General features: G+C 35.2%; 1 protein-coding gene across 1 annotated transcript in view; it reads right to left on the bottom strand.

The window, feature by feature from the left end:
- Positions 1-364: 364 nt before the first annotated feature.
- LOC150104815 (gamma-aminobutyric acid type B receptor subunit 2-like) overlaps positions 365-22,348 on the bottom strand; it is a 132,998-nt gene continuing 111,014 nt past the window's right edge. The window contains exons 4-17 of the mRNA XM_090395995.1: positions 19,484-19,588; positions 19,277-19,342; positions 16,093-16,281; positions 14,663-14,914; positions 13,828-13,888; positions 12,234-12,323; positions 8,000-8,150; positions 6,728-6,863; positions 6,158-6,274; positions 5,784-5,906; positions 4,417-4,755; positions 4,162-4,320; positions 1,981-2,088; positions 365-1,739 (exon numbers count right to left, since the gene is read on the bottom strand). Of these exons, the coding sequence (XP_090252121.1) occupies positions 816-1,739; positions 1,981-2,088; positions 4,162-4,320; positions 4,417-4,755; positions 5,784-5,906; positions 6,158-6,274; positions 6,728-6,863; positions 8,000-8,150; positions 12,234-12,323; positions 13,828-13,888; positions 14,663-14,914; positions 16,093-16,281; positions 19,277-19,342; positions 19,484-19,588 (2,820 nt within the window). The 3' untranslated portion in view covers positions 365-815. The remainder of the gene's footprint in view (positions 1,740-1,980; positions 2,089-4,161; positions 4,321-4,416; positions 4,756-5,783; positions 5,907-6,157; positions 6,275-6,727; positions 6,864-7,999; positions 8,151-12,233; positions 12,324-13,827; positions 13,889-14,662; positions 14,915-16,092; positions 16,282-19,276; positions 19,343-19,483; positions 19,589-22,348) is intronic.

The raw sequence follows: 22,348 nt of genomic DNA, 5'->3' as shown, positions 1-22,348 counted from the left end.
CGATATACTCCATATTTTTTATTATTTTTAAAAATAAAAGTTCAAGTTAATTTCCAATTAGTAAATATTCTCCTATGGAGAAATTAGGCTTTCAGCAATGCTCATATTCAAAAATGTACACTTTCATAACATTTTATTTTATTTTTAAAAAAAAATGGAATATGTTTCCTAAAAATATTTTTCTGTTTATAATTTTATTTAAAAATTTTTATAATAAATTTCGTTTATATAATTTTAACGTTATTGTATTTAATTTATAGAATTTACATTGAAATGTTTTTTTGTAAAGAAATAGGTTTTCTCATGAATGCATTTCGAACAATGTGATCACGCATGCGCAATGAGGTGACAACGACAACCAATCGTGTATCTAATCATGTTTCCAAGAATAACGGATCATATGTCATCATATATACGTATATACAATGATTCTTTTCAACAATGGAGAAATAGCAAATTTACACGTTCCTTACAACAATTGTGCTTTTTTTTTCGGTTTGTGCGATGGCATGATGGGAAAAAAACAAACGTAACAATAGTGCTAGTTGCAAGAATGAAACGTACAAATACAAAACAGTTAACAATTGTCAATTTCACAGAGTAGGAAAAGATAGAGGGAAAAGAAGAGCAAGAGAGAGGAGAGGATGGCTACAATAACAGTACATAACAATATACAAAAATCTAAAGGTGACAACGACTCAATTAAAAATCAAAATATATTAAACGATTAGACACATGGGTAAAGCATAGATGAAAGAAGATTAAGAGATTAAAGGGGAGAAAAAAGAAAAAGAAAATAAATAAAATTATAGATGCTATAAGTCCACGGCTGTAGAATTATCAATTTCCAATAAAATCAAGTCTCGTTCAAGTTTGAATATTTGATTTCGTAACTCCTGCATTTTTAGCTCTTTTTCATCGGGGCTTGCCAGTTCTAAAGTGTCCACTACAGTCGGGGTACAACTAGTGGCCGTAGTTTCGCTGAGATTCCCGCCTCCGGTAGCCGAATCGGTTTCTATAGAGGATGCAGACGGGGATCGCAGAACAACTTCGTCGCACTGTTTTTGAGTTAACGACAAAGAAAATTCTTCGGGGGTGGAGAACGAAGTGCTGCAGTACAAGGGGGCAGTAGTCCACACACTGTCGCTGGCCGTGTTTTCCGAATTGGTCGATTGAGCGCCCCCTAGCGACTGAAGTTTCGGTTCTTCGGCGGTGGATTGTAACGAAGAATAGTGAGTGTTGTTACGGGACTCCTCCGACGAATATCCGCAGATGCCGCTTTCGACGTGACGTAACACGTGCGGGGAGGACATTGTCTTTGTCGCGGTGGCGGCGCCCCCTAGTAGCCAATTCATGGGACTCAACTCTAACGGTTTGTCGGCCACTCGCGATTTGTTGATGGCCCTGTCGGACAAACAACCTCTGACGGGACTGGTCCTGGTGTACGGCACTTGTAGGTGGCTGTGGCAGTCGACGGTTACGATGGTTGGAAGGCTGGACCGGATGTTACTGTCTTGATCGTCTTCTACCTCCAGGAACCGAGGTTTGCGTCGGGTTTCGTGCCGTTTCGTTCGCCTCAGATGGCGGGTAGACTTGTTGCTGTTACTGCTGTCTTGGGATGACATCAGCCGATCACTTCCGGTGTGCCAAATGTCGTTGCTTAATTCGCTAGCATTTGACATCCGTTCTCGGTCGCGGTATTCGGATAGCCAAGGAGGGAGCCCATCGTCACTGTCTTCCTACAAATACAAGATTTTCATCAGATATAGTTTATTACTCTTAATTCACATTCGTTTCTAATTTAAAATGAAATTCAATAATCACGTTATCAATATCCAATGCACACATTTGTTTCACGAAAAATAAAATAAAATAAAAAATTAAGTTTTTGTTCTCTTAATTCTTGGCTTCCTCTCCACTTTCTCACAAACTTTAACAATCCCAGAATAATTGCGCTGGAAGTAATTGAGTATCCTTTACCTCGTTGTTATTGTCAATTGGATCGTAGCGATTTTTTTGAGCATCATAAAGGGATTGATCTCCTTTGGGTTGCGGGGCACCAGTCATTCTTGCAAACTCTTGCTCCAGCTAGAAATAAAAGCACACACAATAGAGAGAAAAAAATCGGCCTCATATCCAACACACCGTCTTCAAGCTCATAATTAGAAAAATAATTAATAAAAACATGCTACCAAAAGACAAGAATCGTTACAGAATAAAGAACTTATTAACTAGTAGCCAACAGATATTTCCAATTTGCATTCAATTTAACAGAAGTCATTTCAACAATATTGTACTCTGCCCAATAAACAGAACGATTTTTTCTTTCTTTTTTTTTTTTTTTCCCAAATACAGTACGTTATTTATATTGTTAAAAATCGCGCGGTGGTCATAGCAACCACATGATCGACAACAATACAAATAGTGAACGAGTGAAGATACATTTCATTGGCTGTATAATCCGTGCGGTTACTATGACAACGAATAAAAGGTATTAATTGCAATTTAAACAATTGAATGGTGATACATTATCAGTATTTTTCTCGCATTGTTGCGAGCGGGAAAAGTAGGCTGCGCAATCCGCTTTAAAATATTTCTTCCACCAGTCAGATTCTCATTACTCTCCTACTTATCGAGTTAGAATCTTTTGCCGGTAACGCCAGAACCACTTTCTGGGTTTTTTTTTTTTTTTTTTTTTTTCTTCTTCTTCTCCCTTTTGCGATAGAATCCAGGGACTGCTATCCACATCTAAAATCCAATTACACTCAGCACATTCCCAAGTACGGTAGGGAGCTTACTGCAAGGATATTTCTCAGCACTTCTTTACATATTCGGAAGGTTCCTGATCGGTTATTGGTCGTAGCCTTTTTCGTCATTCGATGAATATGAAATTCCGATTGGAACAGACAGCCTCTTAAACTAGCACTTTTCCTTATCACTTTCGTTCAGGCATGTCCGACAAAAATTGCTCATGCCGACAGAGTGTAAGCGTCCAGAATTATCACGAGAGTTTCTTTCTTTCTTTCTTTCCCTGTTTTTCTTTAGGACCCCAACTCGATTCGTTAAGTAAAGAAAGAATGTGAAAGTGGTAATATTTGATTTTTTTTTTTCTCCCAAATATAAACCCGTATGATTATTCTGATTTTTCTTAGATAGCATGTTTTTTTAAGTTGCTAGTAATATATTTCCTATGAATACTAGAAAACGTTTTAAAAACATAAGAAAACTTACTTAAGATGATTCGTCTTAAGCAAACGCATTTGAATTCAACATAATGTTTTTCTTAAAAATGCAGACTGCATGGATTTTTGTTATAATTATTATAATATTTTTTTCTTTTCAAATTACAGTTTATTTTGATTTACTGTTTACATTATCAGTTTCTTTCCTATTAACATGCAATATGCTATTTTTAAATTTTAACAGTATTTTTACAATATTTATATAATTTATATAATAACAATAAATTATATATATGTACAATTTACAATTTTTGCTTTAATATATTTAAATAAATTCTGTAGTTGTAATAATAATAATAATAATAATAATAATAATAATAATAATAATAATAATCAAAAATGACGCTAATTTAGAATAAAGTTATTAGTAGTTCTATATTTTTGCACTAGATGGCACCAGCTGTAAATAAACCTTTTACCCCAACACAGTGAAATTAAACTCATCAACAATATTTAATAAATACATAACAGTATTTTTACAATATTTATATAATTTATATAATAACAATAAATTATATATATGTCCAATTTACAATTTTTGCTTTAATATATTTAAATTCTGTAGTTGTAATAATAATAATAATAATAATAATAATAATAATAATAATCGAAAATGACGCTAATTTAGAATAAAGTTATTAGTAGTTCCACATTTCTGCACTAGATGGCACCAGCTGTAAATAAAGCTTTTACCCCAACACAGTGAAATTAAACTCATCAACAATAGAACGTGAAAATTATAAAAGTCACGAAAACTCAAAAATTCTTTCGTGAGATATTTAACATGACTAAAATAAAAATATCAATTTCGTCTCGAATCCACGTCATCGTTCAATTTTGGGTTTGTTTTACGTTAACGATGGCAACGTAGCAATTATCGTAAACAACGTTATCACTAAAACTAAAGTAATTAACTTACTTCCAGAAGTTCCCTCTTCAATGCACGGTTCAACACTTCCGCTCGATACACGCATTCGCGAGGCTCATCGATAACAAAGCGCCGAGTGTTGCACTCAACTTTCACACCAGGCGTCGCCACTATAGCTTCGTTGTCTAGATGCTTCCAGATGGTGTGAATCTGAAGGTAATTTTTTAGAACAAGCCGTTACGATTTAATTACACATTTTTGTCCATTATATAAAAAAAAAAAAATTAATTTAAAATATTTGCTCACCTTTGGTACAAAGAGGAGACACAGAGTGGTGGTCGTAGAGATGAATATCAAAGCCGCTACGAGAACAAAGGTCAAAGTGTAACTCTCTACGGGGATGACATTAGCCAAGGCGACCACTATGACGCTGGTGATGACCACGTTGTACACACTCATGCCGATGTACTGAGAGTCGTTCAAGGCCGGAATTTTCACGTGACGCGTCTCCCAGGCCATGTAACATCCCACGACTAACAAAAGGCCCTTGTAAATGTAAAGGGCCCCCAACCATTTCACCATGTGCGCCGACTGACACTGTTCCCTCTGATCCAGGTACACAATATTTCGGTCGGTTCGGCTTACCTGTTCAAATAGTACGAAATAATCTGCTGTTTATTTATTTTTTATTCTTTTATTTTTATTTAATTTATTTTTACATTTTTATATATTTTTTTTTTAATATTTTATTCTGTTCATATATTACGAATCAATCTGCTGTTCATTTATTTATTTTTTTTTTTATAAAAGTTTTTATAGTTTTTATAAAAGCAGAAATAATAGTTTTATTATAATCAATGTCATTTATAATAGCATTTAATTTAAATTTAATTTCCCATTTAAATTTAAACGGGAAATATTTCAATAGTGATTGTTGCATAAATTGCATTTAAAAAAAAAAGAGGAGGGTGGGGGTGGCGAAAGAGGAAATAAAGAGGGAAATAATGTTAAATAAAAGAAAAAGTAAACGAAATCAAGAAAATAACATAAAAATGAAAGAAACAAGAAAAGAAAAGAAAAGAAAGAAATGTAAAAAAGAATCTAAAAAACAAAAATAAAGGAAACAGAAAATAACATAAAAGTAAAGAAACAAAAAAAAAGAATACAACAGAACTAAAAAGAATGTAAAAAACGAAAATCGAAGTAAAGAAAAAAAATTAAATTAATGAAAAAAGAAACAAAAAATACTGAGCTGGGGATTGCAGCAAATAAATAAATAACATTTCCCTTTATTTGAAATCGTTTTTCGAATTTTATGTGCTAGTATTTTGTATTTATTTATATAATTTTGAAGAAACGATATCTAAATAAAATTAAAAACTAAGACGCATTTAGAAACTGAAAAACTTGGGAGATATCAATTCCTTTTTTTTTTTTTTTTTTTTTTTTTTTTTTTCCAGAGCGCAAAATTTGAAAAGGTAATTTGGGAAAAAAATGTCTTAAGTGCCAACCTTTAGAAAGACAAGAAAAAGCATATTTATCCTGTCACCAAATAATAACAATAATACGATACTGAATCGCTTTCATAGAAGCTCCGATACACAATATAAGAAGTAAACAAGAACTAGAAACCCTGAACCGTTTCTGTAATTGCAGTGTATATGCATTCCTACCTGCATAGTAAGGTTCAATAGATGGCGCTCCATTGGATCAATCGTAACCCAAAGAGTAACAATCACGCAGTCGATGAACAACAACACGCTAACAATGCCAAGTAATTGTTGATCGTGAAGGAGCTGCAAGATAAATAATAATTAGCGATTGACTGCTACAAAACTGAGATAATGTTCACTTATAATTTGTAATAAATAAGGGTAATAATTTAATATACTTTTTATTGAAATGTATTTCGTTTTAAGTGACTTATTTATACTTTAATAAATAATTAAATTTTAAAAAATGTAAAATAGCACCGAAATTGGAATGAAAGTAATGTAGTATAATGACAGACGACACCATGGTTTAGATGAGTTTAATTTCTAGTTACCTTACTCTTTACAATTCCCGTGTTCGCTCGTATGAAGATGTGGTAGACTCGGTACGTTTTGATAAACATACATCCAAAAGCCAACGAAAAACCTCCCGAGAGAAGAAATGCTCTGGCCTGCGAAGTCAAAGAGAGTCATATTTAAATAAATACTTAAAATAAGTCTTCAAATATTTAAAACACTAAAGTAAATATTGGTCCGCGCGGTTAGCCTAGTGGCTTTGCGCTTCGCAACCACATGCCTGGGGAAGGAGTGTCTTAAGGTTCGATTCCCGTCGACGAAGTGAGGAGTTCAAGGATCTGCCATAGCCAAGTTAGCCAGTCTTGGGCGTGGACTGCAGGTTTCCCCCCCCCCCCCCCCCAGTTTACCTGGGGTTTTTTCCTCCCGCAAAACAGGCAAACCGGCCCCGTGAACACACGCTTTGACAGACATGGGATGCTACCGGGAATAAAGAGCAACCAACCTCTTCTGCGGGATTATTGGTTACGGAAGCTTACGCGGTAAAATGTGTAAGCCTGCGCGAAAGCGTAACATACGATGATGAAGTAAATATGGGTGCATCTACTTACCGTACATATAAGCGAGAAATGGTGGTCGCTGACAAGAGTCCCGTGGTCTGTCCCCAGAAGAACGATGGCCACGTAGACCAGAACACATCCCACGACGGCAAAATTGTTCAAGTTTGGACTTGACAGTTTGATGAATCTATAACAAAAAAGAAAACACTCGTTAACAACGGGAAAAAATCTCCGTTCGTGCAGGAGAATACATGAACGTTCTACCCTTCAGGAGATTGCGTCAAAGACATTGAAAATGCACCTTTAAACACCCGAAAACAACTTAGCAATCAACTGTTAGATTTACTTCATAAATTTTTACAGTGGCGATATTCCAGCAATTGATATCAGTGTGTGTGTGTGTACGTGCGTGCTGTGATAGAGTGGTGTTTTCGCGTACAGTTTTCTCTAGCAAACACATTAAAAATGTACTCGGTCACTTTCCATTAGATTTTGCGCCGTATACAACCTTTGCCTCGGAGAAGAAATCTTTATAAACAACTTTTAAGCCTTCCTGGCGGTCAAGGAATAATTGATGAGAATTTTTGTATCGGTGGGAGTCCTTCATGGATTTGCTATTGGAAGGAAACTGTTGCACTTTGGTTAATTGGAAAGAGAGTGGACGAAATACCCAATGCATTAAAAATGTAAGGCGTTCCTATTCGTTGTGAAGTCGCTAATCGCATTAAATTATGTATATATTATTAGCGAATGAAGTTATTTTAAAGACATGCAACTATTTCTTTGTTGTGAGCGAGGCAACAACCCAGTAGAAATGGATAGTTCGGTTGCTAGGTAACCTTAAGTATTGTTTTACAGAGCAAAATGTAAAATTCGCATTCACTTTCATTGTTGTGCGCGAGACAACAATTGACAAGCTGAAGTGGATTGTTCGGTTGCTAGGCAACGTTAAGTATAGGATTACAGAGCAAAGTGAAATGACAAATATAATATTCAAAGAATAAAAAACAGGCGATGATTGTTCAGTTTATAAACAAATATTTAATATGGAAAACTCTGCACTCTGAAACCGACGTTCTATTTACGTATTCTGTCCGTTTCTGGAAACCAATTCACGTCTTCATAGGTTCATATTTTATTTACTAAATTTTACAAAAAAAGAAACACGGATTAAAGTCTTTAAATATTTAAAATCACCTAAAAATCCGAGTAATACATAAATCATCCGAGTGTTTCTCGCCAGTACAATGATCCACCAGAGGGCGCTTTAAAAACATGCATTTAATTTCATCTTCGCAGATGAGTGGTAGCGAAATCACTTACTTGTAACGGCGGTAGTACAGGTTGAAGGAGAGGAATGCTACCGCCAGAGAAACTCCGAACACTGCCAGTGACGTCATACAAATGAACACCGTACGATTCAGTGTAGCAATGCGTAAGGTGATGATCCGCCGAGCGATGGGAACACTTCCGCCTGAAATGGAATAAAATTTTTCACTTCGGTGTTTTTTTTCAGATGTGCATTCGATCTGCATTTTTGCAATAGGAGGGCGCGTCATCAAACGTCATTTCCTGTGTGGAATGTGAAGCGGAAGTGGCTATTGTTGCCCCTAGTTACAGAATTTACGACAATATTAACCACTTTTAGTTCTCCGTATCGGAAATGACGATGATGAACCGGAAGTAGTTACTATTTTTACTTCCGGGGCGCTTTAGTATCTCCTATTTTGGATACCATATCTACAGTATGGCGCAAAAAAAAACAGTACTGAATAACTACAATGATATATGTTATGGAGTTTATTAACAAAGAAATATATGTTTACACCTGAACATATGTAAATTCACAACTATCGGTGGAATCTTGGTCGAATAAAGAATTAACGACAGTAAGTTACGTGCTCGAAATGGGCACTTTGTTTTTCAAGAGAGGTTTTTGTAGCGCTCGTGCTAAGATTCTCTGTGATCTTAGAGAACTACCTTGGAACATCTACTGGATATATCGTGCAATTTTATCCATTATTTCATCGAGGTTCGAAGGCAGGTCATGGTGGAATACCCATTCCTTCAACATACCTCAAAGGAAGGCATCAAGTGATGTGAGATCAGAAGAACGGGAATTCTGTGAACTTCGAAATGAGCGTCCCTGAGAATTGTTCCGATCAATTGGCTATAGAACCACGTGACGAATAACAGGTTTTTTCGTCCTGTTGAAATGCCCGTGCACGAAATGAAATGTTTTTAGCACGACACACATCCTATGCAAATCCTTGGTGAACGTAACCAACACATTCTCGATTTTCGCTATTGAAGGTCACGGTTGCACCACCCTCTTCAATGAAATTGGGTCCAATTATGCCATGGCCGGAAACCGCACACCATGCGGTGACCTTCTCACTCACAGGTTTCTCTCGGACAAATTCAGGTCTCGACAAACCAAGAAACCTGTAGGTTCGTCTATTTAGATGACGCTTGGAAATGCGCTTCGTCCGAGAACCAGACATTATGAAGGAAGGACGGATTTTCATGGACATTGACCAGCACAATAATCCCACGATGCAGTATAATCCGTTGCTCTTAAACATTGATCCGCCTGAAGGACGTACGAAAAAGCACCCGACTCCTTAAGGATTCTCCGTAGTGACTGCCTCGGTTTACCACAAATTTTATCTCTGTTCGGAGTTGACTGCGTTTCGGAGACTGTACCACTTGCTCCAGCACACGTCCGTGATTCTCATTTTTTTGTTAACAGTTTGTGGTTACCCCGAATGCTCTTTGCATTGCGGCAGAACACTTCCGGTAGGTCGAAACTTCTCGCTTAAGGCAATGATGACAATGTTGCTTGGGGCACGCTTACGAAAAACGACGAACAAACTGCTCACTTGTCGTCGGCGTGGACCATTTTCTCCCTTAGCTCCGCGTGAAAGAAAATAATGCCCAACAATAAACGTCTTTTCTTCCAATGTCAACACCATGGCTAAACGTAGTTTCTTCGTAGCTTCAGTACTTATGTGGTTTGTAAATTTTTTGTTGTTATCCGACAATACTTGGACAGGGTTTTCCACGATATGCCAACAACTAAACGAATTAATAATTCTAGTCATTTTTGTCCCAATTTATTTCTAACACGATTTCAAACAATGCGAGCGCAGTTAAGTCAAATCCAAACTAACGAAACTGCGAAGTTCGAAAACAAGGAATAAATTTTGTTGTTTGTTGTTATATGAATGACCAGAACAGCATCTAAAGAAATTCGTTGCCATAAAATACACGTTTAAGATCGAATCTGACATTGGATTTTATGACAACCGCATTGAACCTTTAAGAGTGAACAGTAGCCGAAGAGTTAAAAATAATAATAATAAAAAAGAAATGAAAGTGGGCTCAACGAAGATGGTCAATGCTAGACATAGACGAGACATAAACGTCACTTCCAGTAAGTATCGAAATGTATCAATGGGGGGGGGGGTTATAATGCACAATTTGACCACTTTTAGCAGTTATACTCTGATGATCCCATGGGATTCGATCCATGTGTGTGTGTGTGGCAGGATTTGTTCGTGTGATCGTTCTCACAGTTGACTTGGGGTGATGTCACTTCGTACGGTGACTGCGTTGAACTCCTTCAGAGTCAAAATTCGAGTTTTCTTCGAGAGAAAGAGAGAATAAATGATCAAAAAATCAAGATAAACAGAACTAAAATCGCCACAAATGTAGATAGAGAACAATAAACGAGGAACAAATCTGAAATGCAACAATAGAGGAAAGTATAAGCACAAATAAGGGGAAGGGGGGGGGATTGCAAGAAAACCAGAAAATCTTTAAACACGATGACAGCGAAATTAGTTTAGAAAGATCCCGGGAAAGAAACCTCCTGTTCGGAATTTGCATCGCAATTATTTCGATTTACATATTTCAACTTGGATGTTTCTCAATTGGCATCGCAAGAAAGAATCCCCGAGAAGGGGTTCGGTCCGTGAGAAAAGTAGCGAAGTCAAATAAATCTTCATATTCCGCGGTGTTTCTTTTATTACTTGGCCGAGCTGAGCACCGCTGGCCAACGGCATTTAATGGGCTGCGCCTTCGTGAATGCAGATCCGTCTTCTTGGTGAGCTTACACAGTGGGAACCCGCAGATGCAAGTTATTAGCTGGCACGGCTGAAATTATGGAGGCCGTCAGTAAATCCGCGTTCGTATCGTTTGGAAGAAATGAGTTCACCTGTAACAGCCGCTTCAAGAATCGAGCATTTTTATTTATTTATTGTTGTATAACTCGCTGGTGATTGATAAAAGGGTGAGTAAATTGCCAGTCACTATTTGTTGGACCTCGTTCGCTAATGTGCGCAATAGTATCAAGCTCCTTCATTCATACTATTATTTTTCTTCGTGTATGTGCGTGTGAGAGAGAGAGAGAGACAGAAGTCCGTGTTGGCAATTATTTAGGCAGAAGAGAGAGAAGAGCGAAGTTTGAAACATCACAAATATTCCATAATAAGAAACAGACAAAATAAAAAAAAAACACGGCAAACCAAATTAAGACTAAATTATTCGAATAAACAAGGAAACAAATAAACCCACACCATACTATTGAATCAGCGCTAAAAATCGAAACTTCGCATCAAAATTTAAAAAAAAAAATCAAATCAGTCAAAATGCAGACAAATTAACATTAACAAAAAAATCAAAAGCAAGCATTAGATCAGTAATTAAGGATAAATCGAAATGAAGACAAATTAAAATTAAGAATAAATCAAAATCGAAAGTTCAGAGGAACATTATGAATAAATCCTCCCCAAAAAATCAACAATACGAATAAATTCAAAATGAAGACAAATCAGCATCAAGTATAAATCAATATGAAGAAAAATGAACATTAAGATTAAATCGAAATGAAAACAAATCAATATTACGAATAGATCAACATCAAAACATGAGATTAATGTTAAGAATAAATCATAAAACCATTAGCTCAACATTAAGAACAAATCAACACTAAAATAAGTTAAAATGAAAACAATTCTACATTAAGATAAATTAAAATAAAAAAAAGCATCAGGTACACGGAGAAAAAATCAAAATCAAAATCTTCACATCAACATTAAAATAAATCAAGAGGAACAGAAATTAACATTAAGGGGGAAAAAATCAAAAGTAAACAAATTAGTATTAAGGATAAATCAAAAAACCATTAAATCAACATTAAGAACAAATCAACACTAAGATAAATCAAAATAAAAATCTTAGATGAATAAATCAATATATAAAACGCCAAAAATGAATACTCAACATTGTTATCGTAAACAAAAGGAAAAAATCAAAATTTAAATCCGATTTATTCGTTATGATTTTTAATGATATGAATACAAAATCATTTACGTTATTTCGAAGAAAGAATTTAAAATAATTCAAAATATTTTAGAAATAAAACAATTTTTATCACCGGGCAAAAGAGAATAATCTCACATTGGACATTACTGGGAACCAGTTGTTATTATTGGTAAAGCAATTACTCAAATGGGATTTCCAATTAATTGGAAATATCGAAAATGCTTCTCACCTTGCCAAACGACAGCCACGCATTCGATGCAGCCGAAATCCAACTGGGAACTATCCGGATAATAGAGAGCCACTCGCTTCACCCTTCCTCCTGTAGATGGAGAGAAAGATCATCAGATGAAGCAAGATATATAAAATGAAATTATATTTAAAAGGTCGGGAGATTTTGTTGTTTACGGAATTGTCAAACTTTTTGAGATATTTTAATATCTGGATTATGAAATCCATGGTTACACCTTTTCGAAGTGTCATTGACACTGAATATGGATTGGAAATTCCATATTCAAGATTTGTTTATATGCCTGGACGAGTGCTTAGCATATCCACTGTCCAATCTACAGGTCCGAATCCAGTCGTAGGCATAGATGTATAGAACTGCCTTTAGGAGATGATTTTCATTGCACGGTGTGAGACCACCGTCTCTCTTATTTGTGGTTTGAAAACATTTTTATGTATGGTGTGTCTATAGCAGAGTTTTTGGACCACGTAAAATATTTAAAAATGTTAAAATATTTTTTATTGAAAATATTAAAATATTATATAAGGTAGAAGTCGCCATCAGAAGCCCTATAAATGGTCTTCTGCTGAGAAAGAGCCAGGGTCGTCGTAACCCACAAAGCAACTGAGACAATGCCAGGAGCAATACGTTTGGAGGCAAAAACAGGCAAAATTGTATCTCAACCATAAAAACTCGTTTTTTTTTTATTTAAGATTGAAGATTTTCTTGAATTTAAGGATGTAAAAATTGGTTGCCTAAGGGATGGCATATACCTTAATAGCGACCCTGTACTGAACTGTTCTATAGACAGTGAAGTTGGAGTTTTATTCAAAAACTAGAGGGGATAATGTCCTGTATTTCTAGTTTCGGACCTCTTAAAACACCCTTTTCTATAACGAAAGTCAGAATGTTAGGTGATTGTTTTTAGTCGAAGGAAGAGAAGATCTCATCATAATAATTCAATCAGTATATCGAGCTGGAGAACAAATACAATATTTAAACAATGGAAAAAAAAACAGAGAAATTATGATAAATCCTCCCTACGTATAGTTTGATTTATCCCAACATGGTCTGACCCTCTAGAACGTCCTTGAATTCTAGAGGGCCAACAGGACTAGTTCAACAGGACGTTCCAGAGAAACTCCTGTTGAACTAAAATTATGATGTAGGTCAGATGAAACACCACTAACAATACGGTAATAATAAATTTGCAATTCTTTGGTATTCTAGTGTATAAAACAACAATCAGTTGGCGAAGGCAACATTGCAACTGAAACAGAACAATTAATATTTTTTCCAGTGAGATAAAAACCTGATCGAACTTTATCGACAATCACTTGAAAACTAACCCGGTGACTCAACAGTATGGCAGGATAGTGAAGCCAACTAGCGGTACCCCATTTCGCAAATGTCATTAATCATTTTAAGATGTGAAATTATTTATTCAAAATATCACAAACATGTCTGTGATATCCAGAACGATTGTGGTCATATTTCGTTATGAAATAATATTTCACAAGTAAGAACATAAAAAAGTTTCTAAAGAACGACAAATTAACTTTATTTTTTTATATATAAACAACTGTGGAGCACGTACCTTGTATTTGATGAAATGCTGTTATCCCAACACGGTCTGACCCTTGAAAAGAGACAGGACCCTGAAATAGGCGTCAAAATGATAAAAAAAAAATAAATTTTAAATGGGAGAAAAATGGATATTTTAATGAAATACAAAAGATTCTTAAACGACATATAATGTGGTTATTAAGTTTTCTATTTGACCGAAAGATAGCGCTACAGTAACTCATTAAAAGTAACGTATTAAGTAATTGGTCTAAATAAAACTGTGAAGAATTAAAAAAAAAAAAAAAAAAAAAAACGATTCTTACAGAAAAGTGTCAAATGGAAAACTGTCAAAGTTTTGTCGAGTAATATCTAAAATTTGTAGTTTAGAAAACTAATGGAGCTTCGAACCATCCCTTTTGTGCAAATCGAAGATGAACTTGGTCTCTGAATAATGCATTCATTCTTCCTTTGAAAAGTGGGCGGCTTTTATCGCGCCTATACCCACTTACCGACACATTAAAATGCAAACAGTCTCCTTGCTAAATGGCTCCTCATAAAAATTCTTTCATCTCATGTTTAGAAAGGCTATTAACTGGAAGTGGGCATAATCAATGCCAAACCGACAATGAATTTAACTCATTTACGAGACAAAATCGTCTTTTCCCCCCCCTTCTCTCTAATAGCACACACACTTTGGCCAGCGAACACACGATTACCACTCTCATCCATCGCTGAATGCGGCCGAATCTATAAAGAGAACAATGCCGACCCCCCCCCCATTCATCTCTAAATTCATGTGGACTCGATTATCCTGGCGTTATTAAACTTATTTACACATCCTTCGCATTTATTTCACTTGTACTTACCGATATCCCCGTAAACTGTAGTTTCCCCATTATCTGAGCAAGCTCTTCGGCCATCAGACGATGTCTCTGAGTTTGTTTTCGCAAATCCACCGAGAAATCACTGAGCGTGACGTCACTTCCGTTTTGTTTCCAGTGAGTTTCCAGTTTTTGTAAAGCTAGAGCGATTAACCATACTGCATCGTAGGCTTCCGTGAGGAATCCAGTTGCGTCTCTACCGGAATCCCTGACCGATCTTAACACCTCTTCTGTTAACTAGAAAAAAGAAAAAAAAAAGTAAGAATAGAAAGAATAGCAAATAGTGGTTAATTACTAGGAGAGGGTTTTGGGACTGTTGTGGCGTATGACCTCGAAAAAAAAAAAAAAAAAAAAAAAAAAATATATATATATATATATATATATGAACCGTGAGAGTCGGAGAAATTACTTTCAAGGTCATCCACCACGATAGAGCCAAAAAATAAATATTACAGGGTGGCCATAAAATAACTTTCCCTCTTTGGAGGGATCTGTAGCTAAAACCAATAAACGGAATAAGACCAAATTTTATATTGAGACTTTTGAAGGCGTGGGGAGATGAATTCCGCGAAAAACAAGATTTAGTATCAAAAGTCACCGATAGGGGAAATTTTGGCACTGGCGGAGCCGAAAGCAGACAAATATTTGCAGTAAACGCAGGTAAAAAGGGTTATGCAAATTTTACTGTGCGTACGTGACAGCAGCGCCACCAATTCCACTTAAAAAGGGATTGGGAACGTTCAGGCAGTTATTCGAATGAGTGACGAATTGCGCTCAATATGGGTCCTACCTTAAACAGTGCAATGCCGTAGCGGCCCTTCGGGAATTTAGAAGGTGTCATAACCTGCGTACAGGTCCCATGTACGCTGTAGCACTGAGAACTATGATTAAGAAGTTTGAAGAACTCTCAGCAGTAAGAGCATATCGCACACCGGATGCAATTTGTTGCACACAAGGAAGGTCAGCACACTGAAAATCGTGTATGTGGTCCAGGGGGCCCCTGATTCTGATGAATAAAACATTATTTCCTGTGAGTTCAATCACTACATTAATTTCTGCGTCTCTCTTGTTGTTTTAGTTTAATTATTATTATTATTATCATCATTGTAACGTGCCACATATCCAGCTGGAATGAGCGACGCGGCTGTCGCTTACACCGCCGAAATGTTATTATTCCATTTTATCTGCCTTTAATGTAATTATCCCCTTGTTTTCAGCTCCACCGGCGCCAAAATTTCCCCTAACGACAACTTTGGGTACTAAATCTTTTTTTTTTTTTTTTTCCGCAAAAAACCCTATGCCTTCAAAAGTCTCAATATAAAATTTGGTCTTATTCCGTTTATTGGTTTTATCTACAGATGCCTCCAAAGAGGGAAAGTTATTTTATGGCCACCTTGTATAATACACTGTCTTACCATTTTTGAAACTGAAGTGGCGTTACCAACTATCCCATCGTGTCTATTGACAGTCCATACCCCTTTGGTGGCTTCCAGTAACTCTGTATTAGTGCAATCTGTCCCGTTGGCACTTGTCCACCAAGGTTCTTCCAAATGTCCTTGCAATATCCAAGCATAATCAGCTCCATACATTCCTAGGTGGTAGACCTAAAAAATAAAAGAATATATAATTCTAATTCGGGATATGTCATATTAAACTATGAATTAATTTCGAATATTATTCGAAAATTATTTTTATTTTTTTATTATGCCGGTTATTTAAAAGTGTATTTAAATATGACCCATTCCCATTCTGAAATTTCCAGACTGTGTTATGTTTATTTCGTTCTCATTTGAAATTTTTGAAAATTTGTCTGTCCGCTGTGTTTTAGCGTTAACATACGGCGCATAACTCCTCTTGTGTGACCTTTTCTGAGCGAAACATCTTCAACGAGAGAGTGCAAGACAAAATCAACTTTATTAATTAATTTATGTATGTGACAGTTTAATACGGCAAGCGACTGGCGACTAAATTAATTATAAGGAAATACAAAAATACGCTGCAATGTAAAACACTTTTTTAAAATGTAAAAACAGTTGATGTCAAAAGTTAATATTGCATTCATTTTAGAATGAATATTTTAATTACAGCAAAACGTAAAAAAACAACAACAAACAATTAAAAATCTAGAAATAAAAATATTTCTGAATTAAAATAGATTTGAGCTGCTAAGGTCGTATACATTGTTACCTTTTTTTGTTATTTTTCTGTTTAAAATAAATAAATAAATAAAACAATGGTATCCATAGTGACGCACTGACGTAGAATGTTCCATTTCACATTGTTACCGTGTGCTTTATAGTTTAGTGCTTTTACATTTCATTTCTTTCTAACTGTTGGCTATAACAATAAAACGAGTTTTTGATCAAATATTGCTTTAAGGGAATGTTTTGCAAGAAAAGAAGAAGAAATGGAACTCGTAAGGAGTTCCCAATAGACGAAAAGTCAAGTTTTATGTCAAGTTTTATGTAATTTACTTATTTTGTTATCCCTTCACTTTTCGGTGTACTACTTACAGCGGATGGCAGGAGACGGGGTCATTACAAAAATGACCTTTCCGCGTAGAATTCGATGTTGCCCTTAAAATACAGAATTTATTCTTTTAAAGCCTTAAATAGGGTGTAATCTATGTTCAGAAAGTAATTCGGACTCATTCATTAATATGGAATCGATCAGTTTGTTGATCCATTCAAACGGAATGCTGTTTGGATTTCAAACCCTTATTTAGGACATAGCACCCCCAGACTCTACCAGTGGAAAAGAAATTACGAAAATATAATAAACTTCTAATTATCTGGGGAAAGAATACGCAAAAAAGGGAAGTTAATAGCCCTCAGTTTCAATTTTCTCGATGAAACGGAAACATTTGTATCAGAAGAACGAGATGATAGATTTAAATATCACTATAGCCTCGCTCCCAGATATGTTTCGACCTTTCTAATGATAAAAGCAAAATATATAAAGACATGAGGTGAGTAACAAATATCTCGTTAATAATCAAAAGTAATTTCTATAGCTTATAATATTAATGATTAGCATCGTGAAGAGTTTGTTTACTCCACATTAGCCAATATATTGAATAATGTCTAATATATTTTAATTTTTGAATTAAATAAATTAAAGGTTTTAAGTAAAAATAAAATGGAAACAAAATAAAATTAAAACAAAATAATAAAATTGAATTTCGATTATCCGGAATGCGGATAACCGAATCTGTCGTATTTTTTGAATTCATTCGCAAACAATATTTTAAAGTGCCGATGGAAGCCTCCACACACCGCTTATCGAAGTGTCTGTTCATTTTATTTTATTTTTCTTTCTACTTTCTTTACTTTTACTTCTGTTCCTTCCTGAACCTCCGAAGATCTTGATCATTTTCTCTAACCTCTTTCCGTAAGGTTTTTTCATGTTCTCTGTAAGTTAGCGATGTGTGACGGAAATGAAACCGCTTTTACAGTAGGTAATATTCCCTTTGTGCTCTTCTGTCTCCTCCCTCCCCCATCTTACGTAAAACGAAGAAATGCGTTTTTTTTGTCCCCCCCCTCGGATCAGAAGGGAGGCAAAAATATCTCTTTATGGTAACCTTTCTCGAGCAGTTTAACGCAATTTTCGATTTTGACTCACTCTCTTGTTTCTTCGGCACTGCGCATGCGTGCTTTGGTTATTCGGTGAGAGAGCGTTTGTCACAACTATTGAAATCCCATTTGGGATTTCAATAGTTCTGACAGCAAAGAAAATGGCAAAGTTTGCAGTAAAAGGAATTCTTTTACAGTGATTGTACGTTGTCAAACAAGGTTTGATGACCCTAAGATTCGCGCTCACACACTACAGCTTTCAACAATTCATATTTATTGATATAAATATCATTGTTGTTTTTATTTTATTTCTTATGCATTAAATTAAATAATGAACAATATTCTTTATATACATTATGTGTTCAAAGAAAAACTGTAATGTAACATGAGCAGTATAAGATCGATGATGTCAGCTGGTAGCGCCATCTATTAGGATCCAAGGTCTCTAAGGAAGAGAAGTAAGATCGGTGGCTTACTGGATGGAGATTAGTTAAAAGAGCCATCTCGTCTACTATAACACCATCTGCAGTACCGTAACAGTGTTTTAAATATTATTTAGCATCGGTTATGGCGGAATAAAAGCTGATTTTTGTCCTATTAGTACACTAAAACACACAAAATTCTAACTTGTTCTGAGCTACTATCACATGGAATGCACTGCAGCGCACCTAGTAGCAGTGTCAAGAACTACATGCCGGTTTTATGCTAACCAAAGATAAAAACATTAAAATTAAATTGACTGTTGGTAAAATCGTACACAATTTATTTCATATTTCTAGTAGGTTAATAAATAGTGATATCCGGAAGAAATGAGATCATTCGTTAAAAATGTTTAAGCTGTATTTTAGAAATTTAAAAAATTTAATTATTTCATTTAAATAATGTTTATATCGCCGAAATGAAGCCTATTGGCTCTTTATATTTAAGTAAAAAAAAAAATTAATATTTTTTAAAAAATTTAAAAATATGCATTTGTTTAAAATGCATATTAATATAACAGAAATAGAGACAGAGATGAAACGGTTACCTCACAGAACACTCTCCTTAACATGGTACTAGAAAAGCTTCCTAGAATTATTCTGCAGTCGAGATCCTAGAAAAAAAAAATACAAAAAAAATGTAACCATTACGGATGATGCAAGTCAATGAAATAAATGTGAAGTAAAAATCCTAATATATAGTATTTTTTTACCACCAGAGTGACCTTTGTTCATCTAGTTCCGCATTCATTTACCTTGATTTCCTGGAGATGTTCTTTGTAGTCCCTTTCGCTGACCCCTTTGGTGAACTTCACACTGATGTTGGCTTGTTCAAGGTCTGTCACGAGTTTATTGATTGGCTAGAAGAAAAAAACAAACAAACAGATATGCTGTTTTAGTTGTGTAACTGTAATAATCCCGAAACAATGAACGAATAAGAGTATATTATGGGAGGCCGCTAGAAAGTTCCGATAAACCCCTTGAACAAAAATGATATTAAAACAAGTGATATAACCACAAGAGAGATCATATCTTAAAACCCTTTAATCCCCATGTTTCATTAAATTGTAATAATTTGTTAAGATATATAAGAAGATTAAAATTAATTAATTTTTGTTCTAGGTGTTTATCAGAATTTTCCAGCCCTCCCCCTCGTATGTCTGGTATCTGAGTGTTGCACGGTTTGCTAGATGAAAAGCCCCAATTTTCGGGAGGCGGGGAAGACCTGCTACCTCCTCAAAATTGACTGAAAAATTATCATAAGAAAACTGTAACTGAATTTTTGAAAAAAAATATTAATAATTGCTTGCAACCGAGTTACATACCTAACAATGCATTATTTTCAAGCACCTGTGACTCAGGGAGAGGTAAAAATAGTTACGTTAAATCTTGAACATTTAAGTCGCCCATTTGAATCCAAACTTATACTTTCACAGCAAGCTGTTAAGATTTCTTTTGTACTCAAGTCTATAATAATTAAGCCACATCCAAAGACACTCCAAATAATAATCACAAAAATACTACAATATCGGTAATTTCGTGTAAGCATGTTTTCATCGAGTTATAACAAGACACCGTTACACTGCTACCATCTACCGGAAAGTGAAGGCAAAGTCAAGTAAAAAAAAAGTTAGTGTAATTATTAACTTAATGAATTACACTAACAGAGAGATGAGATGCATTTCATTGCCCTTTGTGGTTTGAAATGAAGATTTCAAATGAATAAACTACTTTTATTTTTAATTCACCGAAAATTTACAGTCCGTTCACCAGGTGGCGGTAGTGTTCGTTGTGCCAACATCTTACTAAAAATCAGCTACCATTTTGTATCAAAAAAAATGCTTTTTATAAGGTTAAATTCAATGAAAACCACCTTACAATTTTCTTACTGGAAATTCTAAGACACAATAACATCCACTGATTCCTGGAATTGTGGGAATTGCTTTCATTACACACAACACTCAAGGACTGCAACTCTATGAAGAGGGGGCCCCTTTGGATGTGCACTACCGTTCTTCAATAGAATTCGATAGTCTGCTGTATTCGCTAACTAGCGATCCCACAAGTTGGAAATATAGCAAGTTCTCTAGCGATTCATTTACTCGTCGGTCTAATCAATAAACTCCTTGAAAATGTTTGTCCCAGATATTGCCCAGTTCCATGACGTCGGTTACCTGATCGACCAACTTCATTCAGACACATTCGATCGAACACTTCGCTATAGCAGCAATAGAAATCGCCCATCTGCCAGCATATTGAGCTGCGGATAAATACCTTCAGGATGAAAGGTAAGCTATTTTAGCTTGCTTTAATCTCCGACATCAATATTTTCCCCGATGTACGTCTTAGAATGAATAAATTCCTTTCAAGTTTTGAACTACGACTCATTGATTAATTACTTTTAAAAAAAAAAATTTAAACGTCTACATAAAATGTCCTTTAAATGACGATAATGCATCGATAGTGGCGATTCACGCATAGTTCGAAAGTCTTCTGGACTTTTGTTGTGCATCCTGTATACGCAAACCACGAGCATCCCGTTTTTTATAATCACGCTATGTATATTTCATAAATATACAAATTCGATGGTCTGTCGAAGCTCCGGTTGGGTTTACCATATCAACAAGTTAGCTGCGTTTCTATATGGCTAAGAAAAAGTTAATGAAACGATAAAATACTGTTGTTTATTATTATTATTTTCACGTTAGTTCTTGCGATATTTCAGCGATGACAGTCAGAAATATGGGAAGTGAAAGCAACGTATTGGTTGTCTTGGCAACGGCTCCATCATTGTTTCATACTTGATATATTGTTGTTAACCAAGAAGAAAATTCTCGGGTGATAAATCATTCTTACATGTTTGAATATCCAACACAAATGTCAATATCGTATGCGGGCTTCATCCGGGTACCAGACAGATACAGAGATGCAATGGCATTCTACTACTAATAATTTTGAATCTTCCACCAGATTTAAGATAAATAAAGGAAAGAAAGAGGGGGGGATGAATATGCAGTTATAAGACGTGCTCATTTCTTTTTCTTCCCCCCCCTTACTTTTTAATACATAAATCAATCATTCTTTTTCAAGAGTTCTTTTTGGTCATTAAATATACAACCATGGTATCATATGCATAATACATGAGCATAGCAGAGTGAGGGAAGAAATGGTCTTGGGGAAGGAAAAATTTGGCAAGAATCACAGAAAAGAAATCTCTTGGCGACAGCTGGAAGCTATTAAAACTATGTGGAACTCGCGAGTTTCGTCTAAATACTCGTGTATGTTAAAGAAACAGAAATGTAAGCATGTTAATTGGCGAATCTGCAAGGTCAGTCAAGAGATCGATGTTCGCTAACATAGAAAGAACACAGATTTTTATTTATTTATTTAATTTAATTTTTATTTTATTCTATTTTATTTTTATAGAAAGAGTCAACCAATGAATATTTAAAGTATTACGTACAATAATTCTTTTTAAAAAAATATTACGTAATTATTGTACTACAGATGCAAATATAAAAAGAAGAATTTGTGCATATACGAGCAAAAAGTTTGTACGCTGATTTTTCTTTCTTCTATGGGAATATAAAGTAGATTTTCATCTACTAGCGATGGTCATC

Source organism: Typopeltis vanoorti, chromosome 7 (genome assembly GCF_054136105.1).
Source record: "Typopeltis vanoorti isolate ZY-2024b chromosome 7, IOZ_Tvanoo_1.0, whole genome shotgun sequence".
Lineage (NCBI taxonomy): Eukaryota > Metazoa > Arthropoda > Arachnida > Uropygi > Thelyphonidae > Typopeltis > Typopeltis vanoorti.
Note: the sequence above shows the minus strand (reverse complement) of the source record. Positions and strands in the feature narration are given on the sequence as shown.